The 15,515-nt window shown below is 52.8% G+C and overlaps 1 protein-coding gene across 1 annotated transcript; it reads left to right on the forward strand.

Moving 5' to 3' along the window:
- Positions 1-7,840: 7,840 nt before the first annotated feature.
- On the forward strand, positions 7,841-13,557 carry LOC136010005 (aryl hydrocarbon receptor-like). The gene is given in 10 exon segments (XM_065670585.1): positions 7,841-7,865; positions 7,952-7,969; positions 9,549-9,678; positions 10,369-10,418; positions 10,421-10,514; positions 10,639-10,748; positions 11,529-11,670; positions 12,909-13,346; positions 13,348-13,395; positions 13,397-13,557. Coding segments are annotated over 10 exon segments (1,164 nt in total). The 3' UTR covers positions 13,506-13,557.
- The last annotated feature ends 1,958 nt before the right edge of the window (positions 13,558-15,515 follow it).

Below are 15,515 nucleotides of genomic sequence, written 5' to 3' on the forward strand. Positions count from 1 at the left end.
TCCGTTGTGGTCTCAATTTATAACACATTGGGTTTGGGAACCTGTTAAAATAGACGGTGTTAAAGGCACGTCTGCGTTCTATCCTGGTTGCAATTAATAAACACCCCATCCCAATATGGTCCCACCTGCTCTGTGCAGCCTGGGTTGCACATTCCTACATCTTTGGGTTACTTTGGGTTTGCATTGTGAGAAATGGGAATTGCAGGTGGCTGTAATTCAGGTGTGAGAGTGATATGCGGATAGACTCCACAACTCGTTCAAGTTGTAAACTAGGTATGCTTTTATTCAGCGCTGAGACACATGAGGGATCGTTTCTCCAAAGGCATGCCTGCCTCAGCATCATTTCCCTTTACATTTATCCTCTAAAGTTATACATATGCATGAGGTTGCGCAACAGGCCTATACATATTCATGCCCTATCCCCGCTTGGTATAATAATGAGCTAAGTCCCTTGCACCTGCACAGTGCCTCCTAGTGGTCGTGGGCGAGGGTCTCAAGATGAAGTAAATGAGCCTTCCTCGAGGCTGAGCTTCTCACCTCTGGCCGTCACGCATGCTCTTTAGGAGCCTGGTGAAAGTCCAAACCGCAAGGCTCTCTGTTTCTCCCCTTTATCAGTAGCTTATTGTCCTGGTACTGCCTGGCAAGCATGATAGGTATTTGCAACCAATCCTTTCTGTTAAACAAGCAAAATTCCTTTAAACCCCCCCTTGCACAACCCCCTTATACAACCCCCTTGTAAAACCCCCTTGTACAGCCCACCTGTACATTGGTCAAGCCTCTGCATCAAGAGGGGAAGGGGAAAAGCTTCATCCGTGTATTAGATGCAGGCAGTGATTGCAGACCCAGCTGAGTCCCTTCTACAGCTCATCTGCAAAATCAAGTCATTTGAAGGTACTTAATTCCTCTCAGTGGGAATGCTGGAGTGATGCTGCTGTGCTGGACCTGGCCTAAAGCCCACCTTGGGAAGGGATCCAAGGAGATAGTTTTAGCTGCTGAGTGCTGACAAGTCCTGGAGCGGAACACAGGAGTGGTTTGGGGTGTTTCTGTGTTCATTGAAAGCAGCCAGAGCTGCTCCCCACTGGAAAGATGTCCCAGCAGGGAGGTGGTCTCATAAAGGTCCTGCCCATCCCACATCCCGTCCTCATGGGTAAAGCAGCACTGACCCTAACCCAGCACCATTAACCTGGACCAGGAGGACCGAAAGGAACTGAAGCTGACTTCCAAGTCAAGAGTCCTATCCAAACATCAGTGAAGGCTGATTTAGGGTCTTCTACCTCTCCTTTCCTATCCAGATCTCTTTTCCTCTATGACAGTTCCCCCAGATGACTTATTTCCTTATTCCCCCTTGGTGAAACACGTACGTTAATACTTGTTCAGCATCTCACCCTTCCTCCCTGCTCTGCAGGAGGCTATTCCGTTACCTGTGGCCTGGTGGAGGTGCTGCAGTGCTGGCAATGCCCAAAGCTGAGGAGCCAGGCCCCCTTCTCTCTCCCTGATGCTGAGGACCACCTTTAGAGTGGTGGAGCAAAGCCAAGCATCCTCCCTCCTGCCACCTTCTCCTCCTTCTTGTCCTGCTGTGGGGTGGAAGTGCCACTGTGCTGGGGCCTGCATGTCCCATCACACCCGATGAGTGCTGGCAGCTTAGCCTGGCGGTGTCTGGCGGGCTGCTCCCCTCTAATCCTTCCTCCATCCTCCCCTTGTTGCTAGGGCCTGGCAAACACTGCTGGATCCCTGTTTCTTTTGCCTCCCTCTGGGAAGGGGGAGAGCAGAAGGGAAGATGCTCCAGGGGAAGGTTTTGCCGTGCGTGGTGATTTGTGAGTGAAAAAGAGAGATGCCTTCAAGGCCACATGGCAGGTGGATAACATCCGTGTTGCTTGGTCCACTTAAAGGCCTGGGGGGAAGTCAATTGGCAGACCTCAGAATGGGCAAGGGCTTGGTTTGGAGAAGTGGATCCGAGGGTTTGTTCCTGCAGCATGGGGGGAAGGTTGTCCAAGCTGTGCTTCTCATCAAGAGGTGCATGTCTGAACCTCCCTATAGGCCAGCAATGGGCTCATTCTGCTTGGAAACGGGGCTTCTTGGGGAGGCAGATGTACCTCTACCTGTGCGCAGCATCCTCCCCAGAGACCTGGGCTTGCAGCAGCCGAAGCACGGCCTCTGGCACCTGGGAGGAGAGGAGGAAGATACCCTGGCATGTCTTAAGGTCCTTTCCAACCCTGATTATCCTGTGAGTCTGTGTATCACTGCATGAGAAATTTGGGGCTCAAGATGTGATAGACGGTCTGTTGTCATAGATCGGAAGGTAGATGTAGCTTTCGTTTTGGGTTTGAGCTGTGTCTGATATGTTTTCTATGGGAGGTTAGTGTCATGTATGCAACTCTTAAGCAGTTTGCCTCTCCCATGGGTTTTAAAAGCTAACACTGCTGTGGGAATTGAGGATTTGGCGGGGTTGCTGGAGGCCTCTTGAAGTCTCTGTAGGATGGATGCTGAGCTGAACCCTTTAAATAAATGCATATAGTTACTGCTGGAGCTGTGATGGCCACAAAGCCTTTCAAACTGGAAAAGGGCTTTTAATTATTTAGTTGTTACAGAGCATATAACTGTGTTGTGGCCCCGGAACCTTTGCTTAGGGGTAAGGGTTTGAGATTGGGAAGGGCATTTATTGATGTGTGGCTGTTCAGAGGTGGCTGTTGCTCATCAGTTCTCTGCTCTCCCACCTCTGAAGCTGTTGAGCCATGTACTGCAGAGAAAGCCTAAGGGATGGCTTAAAAGAGTAAAGCCTAATCCTGTGACCATCCTGCTCTTCTCATTGCCTGGGTAATGAGCTGGCCTTGGAGGAGCAGTTTAGGCCTTACTCTTGTGACTTCCCTTAGTTTTCCTGCGGTGTGCTCCCCTTGCCAAGCATTTCTCCCTGGCTCCCACAAGAGTAGCTGTAGGAAGGTGTTGAAGGTCTCTGAGTGGCTGCTTGCAGACAACTGGGGTCTCTCAATGCTCCTTCAAGCCCAAGCATGGGAGCAGAGCTGGCCGGAAACCCCAGGTTAAGCTTTCAGGCTGAGATGGTCTCTGCTCCCAAGGAACAAGGGATGGGACAAGAGGAAACGGCCCCAGGCCGCACCAGGGGAGGTTTAGGTGGAGATGAGGAACAATTCCTTCATTCTGTGGTGCTACAGCCTCTGTGCTGTGTGATGGGAGCTCCCTGCCTCACCTCCGCTCTGTCAGCCTGATGCATTGCGACGCTTGTGCTGCATTGCTGACCCTGGGGGCTGCTCTGCGGGGCTATTGATGGAGAGACAAAGCTGGGGACAGCAGCCTGAGGTGCCTGAGGTCACCTTCGGGCTTCCTTGAATGGCTCCCATGGAAAACATGATGTTTGGGAAGGTCACAGGGAAACGTCCCGTGGGGGTTGTGGTTTATAGGAGCAGCCCCGATGCTGGTAGCACAGCTTATGTTTAAGCAGCAGCAGTTGTGATCAGGTTTTTCTGCCCATGAAAGCAGCCCCATGAGTAGAGAGCAGCACCCTTGAGCTGCTCTTCTACCACACAGCCTTGTCTTTGTCTTTCACCTGCAGCTCTGCACCCTGGGAGCGAGTAGGGGAGGGCCGAAGACCTGGAATAACTGATAGCCCCTGCATTGTCCTCTCTGGGCACCAGTGCCTGCAGCAGGATGGTGGTCAGGGTGCAGAGGTTATGCAGCAGCATGTGCACTTCCAACCGGCTGCTGCACACACACAGGATGTACTTGGGCATGCAGCACCCTCACAGGGAAGAACTTCCTTATCTCCAACCTGAACTTCCCCCGTTCCAGTTTGAACCCATCACCCTTTGTCCGGTCGCTGCAGTTCTGGTCACTGTTAGGCTGCCTGTGACCTCAGGGGTCTATGTTTGTATCCATGCACGTGTTCTTCCATGTGTTTCTCCCATTGAGAGCTGTGCCTTGCCTTAATTTCCTTGACTAAACCCACTAAGTAGCTGAACTGTCAATGAGTGTGCAATGTCCAATGCAGTGGGACATCACTGGCTGGGCTGCTTGCATTGCACCCTTCCAAGTGGCCTGTTCTTTGCCCTGGAAGAGTGTATTCTGCCGATGCCTGTGCGCTTTAATGATCCTGTCTTTAACTGCATCTTTACTCATAGGTTGTTGAAGGTCTGGAAGGGGAGAAGGGGAGGAAAGATGAGGGTGTTGGGAAGTGGGGGTTAAAATCACCTCTCTGGATGGGTGAAGCAGAGCACTCTCCGCATCAGAGCTCTGCAGCCAGGACCATGCTTTGGATGGTGGCTGCTTGCATGTGTTCCTGCAGCGCCTATTTCCCTTCCCTTTGCTTTGTGCAGTGGCTTAAAGAATCCCGGTGCCAAAGAAGCCGAGTGGGGTGGAGACTGTGGCAACAGAGCAGCGTTGGGCTCAGCAGCGGTACCAGAGGGTGAGCTGCTCCTCCAGGTTAGTGCTGCTCCCTGGCAGATGCCGTGAAGGGATTTTTCCAGATCCTTGGCATTCTACCCAAGGAGCGGGTTGTTCCATTACGGATTGCAGGGTGTTTTGGTGAAGCAGTGATTTCATGTGGTATAGTTCATGGTGCTTGTGACCGAGCAGAGGTTTAAGTCCCCTTCAGGTCTCTGGGGCAGGCAATGATGGCTCCCTCCTTTCCTCATCCTTCCTGGAGGAAAGCACAAGCAGCACTGGATTTCTGAGCACGGAGATCCATCTGCTCTGCTTTACAGCCCTGGTGCGTGAATAGGTGTAACACAGGAGCCGGGCAGAGCAAGGTGTGACCCCGAGTACAGAGGTGCTGATGTGCCGTATGCTCAGCCCATGTACACAGGATACATGGAGAGATCGTGGTGTCTGGTGAGAGAAATGCTGGACCCAGGCTGGTTACTGACCAAAACCCGGCTGGTTTATAACTGTGGTTATAACACAGCAGTGCTCAGGAGGGCTTGCTGGGGCCTGGCGTCCTGTTATCATCTCCCACAGTTTGATGTTACCCTTTTGGGAGTGCCAAGCTGGGTGTTGAAAGCTCTGGGTTTAGATTTGCCTTCCCCTCCTCTAACTGTGGTCAGTCCTTTCCCACCAAGGCTGTGTCCAGCAGCAATCTCAGCAGAGGTCTGGACGTGAGGTCTGGACGTGAGGTCTGGAAGTGATTTTAAGCATCAAAATCCCTCTCTAAAGGGACCAAGGCTGAGAACCTCCACTCGGGTGCATGACAGTGCAGGTACACGGAGTACTGAACCTGCCTCTGTTCAGTGGGGTTAGGGGAGGACCAAATGCTGCTGCGTGGTGGAGCAATGCTTCTGAAGCTGCTCAAAGGGTTCAAATGAGCTTGGCAGCACCGATTCACCTCTGCAGCATTCCCACACACTGAGATCGATGCCAGTAAACAGAGAGAGCGTCTGTGCCTGGAATAAAGGGGAGGGGGGAGAAACAGCGACTGGACAATGAAACAGGAGTTGGCAGCAGTATCTGGACTGGGCTGAAATGACACGCTAGACCCTAGTTGATCCTGATGGCCATCCGTTAGGAAGTGGGGGAAGCAGGCTAGGGGTGGCTCCTGTGGCTTCCCTGCCTTCCCTGCAGCCAGGTTAGTAGTAGAGGATGGGTTTGGCTTTGGGCAGCAACAGGGCCTCTGGGGTCAGTGACGCTAAAGGGCCCCTGTGTGGGTAATGGGCATCCCAGATGCATAGAATCATAGAATAGTTAGGGTTGGAAAGGACCTCAAGATCATCTAGTTCCAACCCCCCTGCCATGGGCAGGGACACCTCACACTAAACCATCTCACCCAAGGCTTTGTCCAGGGTGGCCTTGAACACTGCCAGTGATGGAGCATTCACAACCTCCTTGGGCAACCCATTCCAGTGCCTCACCACCCTAACAGGAAAGGACTTTCTCCTTATATCCAATCTAAACTTCCCCTGTTTATGTTTTAAGCCGTTACCCCTTGTCCTTTCACTACAGTCCCTGATGAAGAGTCCCTCCCCAGCATCCCTATAGGCCCCCTTCGGATACTGGAAGGCTGCTATGAGGTCTTCACACAGCCTTCTCAGGCTGAACAGCCCCAACTTTCTCAGCCTGTCTTCATACAGGAGGTGCTCCAGTCCCCTGATCACCCTCGTGGCCCTCCTCTGGGCTTGTTCCAACAGTTCCATGTCCTTTTTATGTTGAGGACACCAGAACTGCACACAATACTGCAAGTGAGTTCTCCCAAGAGCAGAGTAGAGGGGCAGGACCACCTCCTTCGGCCTGCTGGTCACACTCCTTTTGATGCAGCCCAGGATACGGTTGGCTTTCTGGGCTGTGCGCGCACACTGAAGCCGAACCACACAGCTTGGTGTCATCGGCAAACTTGCTGAGGGCGCACTCAATCCCACTGTCCATGTGTGCGACCAAGATGTTAAACAAGACCGGTCCCAACACGGATCTCTGAGGGACACCCCTCGTTACCGGTCTCCAGCCAGCCATTGAGCCATTGACCACAACTCTTTGTGTGCGACCATCCAGCCAGTTCTTTATCCACCGAGTGGTCCATCCATCAAATTGATATCTCTCCAATTTAGAGACAAGGGTGTCGTGTGGGACAGTGTCGAATGCTTTGCACAAGTCCAGCTAGATGACATCAACTGCTTTACCCCTGTCCATCGGTTCTGTAGCCCCATCATAGAAGGCCACCAAATTGGTCAGGCAGGATTTCCCCTTAGTGAAGCCATGCTGGCTGTCACCAAGCACCCTGTTGTTTTTCATGTGCCTTAGGATGCCTTCCAGGAGAATGTGCTCCAAGATTTTGCCAGGCACAGAGGTGAGACTGACTGGTCTGTAATTCCCCAGGTCTTCCATTTTCCCCTTCTTGAAAATGGGGGTTATATTTCCCTTTTTCCAGTCGTCGGGAACTTCACCTGACTGCCATGATTTTTCAAATATGATGGCCAGTGGCTTAGCAACTTCATTCGCCAGCTCCTTCAGGACCGGCAGATGGATTTCATCAGGTCCCATGGACTTGTGCACGTTCAGGTTTTTAAGATGGTCTCGAATCAGATCCTCTCCTACAGTGGGCCCAAGGTCTTCATTCTCACAGTCCCTGCGTCTACCTTCTAAGACTTGGGTGGTGCGGTCAGAGCCTTTGCTAGTGAAGACCGAGGCAAAGAAGTCATTCAGAACCTCAGCCTTCTCCAAATCCTGTGTAGCCAGTTCTCCCGATAGCTTCCTCAGGGGGCCTATGTTGTCCCTAGTCTGCTTTTTATTTGCTACATACCTGTAGAATCCCTTCCTGTTATCCTTAACATCCCTGGCTATGTTTAATTCTAACTGGGCCTTAGCCTTCCTGACCTGGTCCCTAGCTTCCCGGACAACATCCCTGTACTCTTCCCAGGCCGCCTGTCCTTGCTTCCACTTTTTATAAGCCTCTTTTTTCCTTTGAATTTTCCTCAGCAGCTCCTTATCCATCCAAGGAGGTCTCCTGGCCTTCCTGCTGCACTTCCTTCTAGTTGGGATGCAGCACTCCTGAGCTTGCAGCAGGTGATCCTTGAATATCAACCAAGAGTCTTGGGCCCCCTGCCCTCCAGGGCTATATCCCATGGAACCTTACTAAGCAGGCTCCTGAAGAGGCCAAAGTCTGCTCTATTGAAGTCCAGGTCAGTGAGCTTGCTGCATGCTCTTCTCACTGTCCTGGGGATCTCAAATTCGACCATCTCGTGATCGCTTCATCCAAGGCTGCCCCAGAGTACCACATTCTCAACAAGCCCTTCCCTGTTGGCGAGCACAAGGTCAAGCATGGCACCTCTCCTTGTCGGCTCCTCTATTACTTGCAGAAGGAAGTTGTCTTCCACACAATCGAGGAACCTCCTGGATTGCTTGTGCCATGCAGTACTGTCGTTCCAGCAGATGTAAGGGTGGTTGAAGTCCCCCATGAGGACAAGGGCCTGCGAGCGTGAGGCTTTTCCTATCTGTCTGTAGAGTGCTTCTTCCGCAGGTTCTCCTCGATCAGGCGGTCTGTAACAGATCCCCACAGTAATGTCTCCCACGGCTGTTTTCCCTTTAACCCTAACCCACAAACTCCCTGTTACCTGCTCACCTGTCCCCAGACAGAGTTCCATACTCTTCAGCCTATCCCTAACATAAAGGGCAACTCCCCCTCTCCGCATCTGCCGGGCCTGTCTTTTCTAAAGAGCCTGTAACCTTCCATTCCAACACTCCAGTCATAGCAGCCATCCCACCATGTTTCTGTGATGCCTGTTATATCATACCCCTGTAGACGTGCACACATCTCTAATTCCTCTTGTTTGTTCCCCATGCTATGGGCTTTTGTGTAGAGGCATCTGAGCTGAGCTCCAAAAGAAGCCGGCTCGTTGGCTGGAGAGGCTAGAATATATCTACATTGCTCCGAGCATTTATTATAGGTGTTGGCAACTGACTGGGTGTGTTGGAATGGAATGATGCCCCCCTCCCCCATCTCATCTTGTTTAAAGCCTCCTTAACCAGTCTGGAAAGCCTCCTACCAAAACTGCTCTTCCCCTTCATCAGACCAGCTCCACCAGCCCCCAGTAGACCTGGCCTACAAACTTCAGTCCCATGTTCAATACACGCAACCCCCTGACTATGACACCACCCTTTTAACCATTTATTAAGCTGGCTAATCCTCCTAGCTGTTTTTTGGTCTTCCCCTGTGTCCTGGATGCGTGTGGCTGCAGGCATCCCCTTCTATCCTGAACACTGATGCTCGGTCCTTTTGGTGCCATGTGGTGCTTTGAAGGGTGGTGCTGTGCAAGCTGGATGTGCCTTGCTGCAGGTTGTTGCTGGGTGTGAGTTTGGCTTGGATCATTTGTTTGGCCAAAGGAAAAGGTAAAAAGGTACTTGGAGGTCACCCAGAATGGTCAGAGATTCTATGGTTTCCCCCCACATCCAGGGACCAGACTTGAGCCTGTTTTCAATCCTGCTTTGGAAGAAAACAGCTTCCCACAGCTTGGATGTTTCCACTCTGGTTTCAAACCCCAAGCTCTTAGGTGAAAGCTTTCACCTTCTCTGTTGTCGCTGTTCCCTTCCAATGATGTGCCCCTTGGGCACTTCAAACCAGGGGGTGATGGAGCAGGCAGTAGAGGCAACATCTTCCTTGTCCTTGCTCCTTGCCCACGGACAGCACCATGGTCCTTCTCCAGGCCTCTCCCCTGGTACCTGAGGTACATGAGGACCTGAGCAAGCCCCAGAGCAGATGACTTGTTCTCTCAAGAACAGTGTAGGATGGGGTGGCTTTGTCGCTGTTTGGTTTGCAAACCCATGTTTTCATCTCATCCCATAAGTCAGCATGGGGATTTTGAAGGATGGGGCTGAGCCTGTCAGAAGGGAGCTGTATTGCTGATGCTAGGGGGAATGGGGTCTCTGTCCCAAAATAGGCCACGGGTCCTTGGAGAGAGGTGTGCAGTCCCTATGAGCATCAGCTCTGGTGGAAGGTGTCCAGCCTCATTCAGCCTGTTTGAGCACCAGTTCCCAGAGAACATAGAATTACCTAAGATGTCATCTCAATCTCCCCTCTGGCAGATTGAAGCCATTCCCCCTTGTCCTGTCTCCCATAGTGGGGCAAGGTCTCGACTCTTCTGTTGTCGCCTATAACCTGGATCAGGTTCCCCCTGAAAACTCCTCCTTTCTGGAAAGGAGCTCCCTGTGCCGCTTGCGTTGCCTCCTGGATAACTCCTCTGGCTTCCTGGTGAGTGCAGACCCATGGTGTGCCCCTCGCAGCAGAAGAGGGGTCCAGGCTCACCCCGAGGGGCTCATGCTGCTGCTGAAGCATTGAAGTTGGCTTTGAAGGACCTGGATTGATGTTGGGTTTCTACGTTTAGGCTGCACCTACAACTTCTGCCCTTGGGTTTTGTTCTGCTCCTGTCAGAGATGCTGGATCTTGAACAAGAGTGCTTTTCCTGCCCGTGTTTGGCTGGGTTTAGATGCTAAAGGCATGTCTTAGGACCAAGCAGGTGGTGTTATCCCTCCTTCCTTGTGCTGCAGGTTAATGGGGTTCCTGTCTTTATAAGGACCCTATTTCCACCTCTCATCCCACCCTAGTCTGGAAACTCAATGCAAAGAGGCCTGATTGCCCCTTGTTCAGAAGCAATGCTCTGATCCGTGATGGGGTACAGCTCAGTTCAAGCGCAAAGCCCTGATGCCACTGCAGCATGTGCTGGGTCCTGCAGCCGCTGTGTTTCTGAGCCCTGGGTTGCTCAGCACAGCATCCCTTTGGTCCTCTGTCTTATTTTAGCGGGAGCACTGGAGTTGCAGTGGCAGGTCACAAGGGATGGTGTGCCTCAGCTCTGCAGGGAGATGATGCTTCCCGTGCAGCTCTCATCCCTCTCTTCCCTCTCCATCCCCTTTCCTGTGTGACACTGAACTTCTCTCTCGCTGGGCTTTAAACCCCCAAGGCAGGCTGAAATTCCTGTATGCGCAGAACAGAAGGTTCGGCCCCCATCCGTCCTGCAGGTCCGCACCAAGGACATTATCTTCAGGATGAAGCACAAGCTGGACTTCACCCCCTTGGCGTGTGCTGCCAAGTAAGCAGCAGAGCTGGCTGGAGGAGTGATGCTGCAAGCTTCCTTCATGCCATTCCATATGGAGCCTGCCAGGGTGATGTCTCAGCTCTGCCCCTGACCTTGGTGTGTTCTTGGTCTCTTGCAGGGGGAAGATGGTTTTGGGCTGTAAAAGGGCGGAGCTGTGGATGTGTGGCATGGGATACCAGTTAGCCCATGCTGCCAACATGCTGCACTGTGCTGAGAACCATGGCAGGAGTAAGAGGCCCTTTCCTGCTCGCTTGTGCACACCTCCGAGGCTGATGCATGGGGCTGGGACTATGGGCAGCTCCTTTGGCTGCTGTGTACAGCCCGGCAGCTCTTTCCCCATAGTAGGCTTTGTGTTATGCTTTGCTGGGATGCTCTTGTCACTGCAGGGAGCCTGGAGGGAGTGAGGGGTGTTTAGCTGGGATGGTGTTGGTTGGTGAGAAACTGAAGATGAGCATCAGTGTGCACTTACAGCACTGTGTGGTTCTGGTGTCCTCAGCATAAGAAGCACATGGAGCTGTTGGAGCAAGTTCAGAGGAGGCCACGGGGATGCTCAGGGGCTGGAGCAGCTCCTGTATGGAGCCAGGCTGAGAACACTGGGGCTGTTCAGCCTGGAGAAGAGAAGCTGCGTGGGGACCTCAGAGCAGCTTTCAGTGGCTGAAGGGGGCAACGAGGATGCTGGAGAGGGACTCTTCATCAGGGACTGCAGTGACAGGACAAGGGGTGGTGGGTTCAAACCGAAACAGGGGAAGTTCAGGTTGGATACAAGGCAGAAGCTGTTCCCTGTGAGGGTGCTGAGGCACAGGGTGCCCCGAGAAGCTGTGGCTGCCCCATCCCTGGCAGTGTTCAAGGCCAGGTTGGACACAGGGGCTTGGAGCACCCTGCTCTAGTGGAAGGTGTCCCTGCCCGTGGCAGGGGGTTGGAGCTGGTTGAGCTTTAAGGTCCCTTCCAACCCAAACCGTTCCATGATTCCGTGTGTGACAGCCTCAGTGCCTGCACCTCTTCCCACAGTGATGAAGATGGGCAAGAGAGGCCTCACGGTGCTCTGCCTGCTGACCAAGGAGAACGGCTGGAAGTGGGTGCAGGCCAACGCGCAGCTCGTCTATAGGAATGGGGAGCCCGAGTCCATCATTGTCACACAGAGACCCCTCCTGTAAGTGCCCTCTGGGTCAGGATGGGGACAGGCTGCCCTGTGTGGGCTCTGGGATGCAGGATGTTAGACTCGCCATTGCTCCTTGTGCCTCTACACGGGGCAGCTGTAGTGTGCTGTGCTTTGATGCTGTCTAGCCAGATCTGCACCCTGCAAGGCTGAGTACAGGAGAGCGCTGAACAGTGCCCTGCACCTCACACCCATGCGCCAGTGTCCCACGTGTCGTGGTTTAAACCCAACCACAAACCTCGTCCACTCACTGCCCCCCCTTCTTGCCCTCCCCCTGCTCCTGGAGGGACGGAGAGGAGAATCAAAAAGAATGCAACTTCCACGGGTTGAGATAAGAACAGCCCAGTAACTAAGGTATAACACAAATCACTACTGCTACCACCAATAATAATAGTGCTAAAGGAAATAACAAGAGGAAAGAATACAACACCTCAACACCAGCCGACCGATAACTCGCCCCACTCCCCCCAGCCAAGCACCGACTGATACCTCCTCCAACCCTGCAGTCCCTCTACCCCTTCCGGGTCACTCCCCGTTACATACTGGGCATGACGTGCTGTGGTATGGAATACCTCTTTGGCTAGTTTGGGTCAGGTGTCCTGTCTCTGCTTCCTCCTGGCCTCCCCTCCTCCCTGGCAGAGCGTGAGGCTCAGAAAGTCCTTGGCCAGACCAAACATTCGAGCAGCAACTGAAAACATCGGCGTTATCAGCACTGTTTCAAGGCCAAAAGATCAAAACACAGCACTGTACTAGCTCCTAAGAAGGAGAAAAATAACTGCTGCTGCTCAACCCAGGACACCATGCCACCCCAAGCTCCATGCAGTGACAGGAGCATCGCTGGTCCAGACTTACCTTGGAGAGACTGGTGGCTGTGGGTGCAATAAGCACTCTCATTGTGGCTGCCCAGTGGTAGCAGCATCACGTGCCTATCCTATTGGGTGGCTGCAGCGCAGATGAGCAGGTCTAGTGTGAGATTTGTGTCTGGCAGAGCTCTGTTACCCTTTGCATCTTCACTGTCCTCGTGGTTGTTCTGAAGATGATGTGCTTTTCTGTGTATATGTAGAGATATGTATGTGTGTATCTGTACATAAGTGCACACGTAGATGTGTATGTGCGTGGTTCTGCTTTGTTACAGCAGAGGGGCTTTGGCTTGCAGGAATCACTGTTATCCAGTGCAGGGGTGTGTTTGTGCACATGCAATCTGCAGCCTCCTCTTCTTTCCCACCTTGCAGAGATGAAGAAGGAGGAGAGCACCTTCGGAAGCAGTCCATGCATCTTCCCTTCACCTTTGCGACAGGAGAGGCACTCTTGTATCAAAGCTGTGACCCTCTTCCAGGCTTTCCTGACCCTTTCCAGAGCAAAGGGAAATTGAGGCAGTCCAAGAAGACCTCCCAGAGCCATGAAGGGCACTTCCATCGGAGCAGCATTGACCCCAGTTCTCCGCTGGGCGCTGTGATGCAGCAGACCAGTCCGCTGTCCACTTCCCGTCCTGCTCCTAACGCCTCCTCCAGCAGTAGCTTTGTGGACCACCTCCAGGACGTGTCCTTGGATGCAGGAAGAGGTGCCTGGAGTACGGATGCTGCTCTGGTTTCTTCAAGGGGGGACAGCGTCAAAGAGGATGTGCAGCAGGAGGGCCCTCTCTTGGCCACCCTGGACTCACTGTCTCTGATGTGATGAGAACTGTTCCAACACTGGGCTCTTCAGTGCGCTGGGGGCGCTGGAATGGTGAGGACCTGGAGCTCCTGCTGCTGGATGAGAGAATGGTAATGGTCAATATGGACCCTGATCTTAGCCCATCCTGCAGTGACGTGGTGAGCTCATCCCTGTGAGGGTGGATCCTTGAGCCTGGCTGCATGGGCAATCACACCATCACCAAATACCTGGATGGGTTTTAACTCTTCCTTGCTGCTTGCCTCCACAGCCCCAAGAGCTTCCCAGCAGCTAAAGTGACCTAAGGAACACCGTAGCCTGCCTGGGTTTGTTACCAGGGTGCTGGGTTTTACTCAACCACAGCTTCATTCCATCAAGTGCTGTGTTTCTGTTGAGGTCCGTAGAGGAAAAGCCATCCCTCTGCAGCAGGAGCTGCCCCTGCTCCCCAAGGAGACCGGCACATCCATAATTGATGCCCGTCCTCACACCAGCTGCTGCTTGTCCTCCCCTGGGCCTTATGGCAATGATTTTCAGTGCACTGGTCCAGCGCAGGGACCTGGCTGAAGCAAAAGGTCTCCTGTGAGCTGCAGCAAAGGAGAAGCCACATGCACATGGCTCTGCCTCCATGCCTGGCCCTGCTGTTGGCTCTGCCGTGTGCTTGTGGGCAGCCAGAGATACCTGTATGGATCCAAGAGGATTCCTGGATTCCGAGGGCTGGAGCAGCTCTGCTCTGAAGCCAGGCTGAGAGAGCTGGGCTGGTTCAGCCTGGAGAAGAGAAGGCTCCTTGAGGGGAGACCTTAGAGTAGCGAGCTTATTGTTAGTCAGGTTAATGTTTGAACAACCCAATCAAAGACTTACTTCAATCCACCCATGGTCCAGTGGGATGCCTTGATGAAATACAGTCTCCTTGCATGGGGATATGGAAATGGGTGGCAAGGAGGAGCTGAGCCTAGGTGATATGCCCTCTGAAGCACCATCCCCTCACCACAACAGGGGATGGTCATGATGGTGGGAGCGCTGGGGTTCTGTTCATTATCTCCTGGATTATAACTGTGGAGAGCACAGATTTAGTGCTTGTAATGGCACACACATGGGGCAGGAGGAAAGCAAAGGGCCCGATGGGAGAGGTAACATCTGATGCTGCCTGCACCCTTGAGGCTGAAAGCACTGGTCCCTTGTTGGCATAAGAGAGGCTGGGAGCAGATGTCTCCCAGGGCCCCACGGCAGCAGAGAGCAAGGTAAATATTGCTATGAAAGCTCAGCCTGGTGTTTGCCCTCAGCACCTACGTGCACCATCCATTCTAGATGGGGTCTGGAGCTGGGAGCAGTAGAGCAGAATGCTTGCTGATGGTTCATGCATTAAATAGAGAGGAAGGAGGACATGGGGAGGTGGTGTTTGTTCACTCCTGGCCCATTTCCTCTTTGCTGGCTGCGGCTTGGTGCCAAAGCCGTGCCGAGTAGTACCTGTGGTGGGTGACAAGAGAGTTGTGGGCTGGTGCTGCATGTGGAACAGTTCTAACAGTGGGTGTAAATTTATCTACTTGAACAGCTGGGGAGTAGCTGAGATGCTTTTGGTTTAACTTTTTAAAGTGCTGTGGTTTGAATCACAGAATGGTTTGGGTTGGAAAGGACCTTGAGATCACCCAATTCCAACCGCTTGACGTGGGCAGGGACACCTTCAACTAGAGCAGGGTGCTCCAAGCCCCTGTGTCCATGCTGGCCTTGAGCACTGCCAAGGATGGGGCAGCCACAGCTTCTGTGGGCACCCTGTGCCAGCGCCTCAGCACCCTCACAGGGAAGAACTTCTTCCTTATCTCCATCCCCATCTTCTACATTGTTTCCTTTTAATTAGATATAAGGAGTGTAAAGTCTCTCCTAATACGCAGGAGCTTCACAACATCTGGACCATGCGATGCTGTGGACCCAATCCTGAGATCAGTGGCCACCCAGGTACACAGCCTTGTGTGCCCGTGGTCTTCACTCACAGTGGGCCCCTATTTTACCTGTTCCTAAACCTGATGGGTCATACCAGGTGGTACAGGACTTACGGGCTGTTAACAAAATAGCTGAGGATCCTTACCCTGTAGCAGCAAATTCATACACTTTGCTAACATGCTTAACATCAGAGCTAACTTGGTTTACCGTTCTAGATTTGAAGGATGCTTTTTTTTGCCTCCCTCTCCACGAAG

This window comes from Lathamus discolor, chromosome 3 (assembly GCF_037157495.1).
Source record: "Lathamus discolor isolate bLatDis1 chromosome 3, bLatDis1.hap1, whole genome shotgun sequence".
In the NCBI taxonomy this organism is placed as follows: Eukaryota; Metazoa; Chordata; class Aves; order Psittaciformes; family Psittacidae; genus Lathamus; species Lathamus discolor.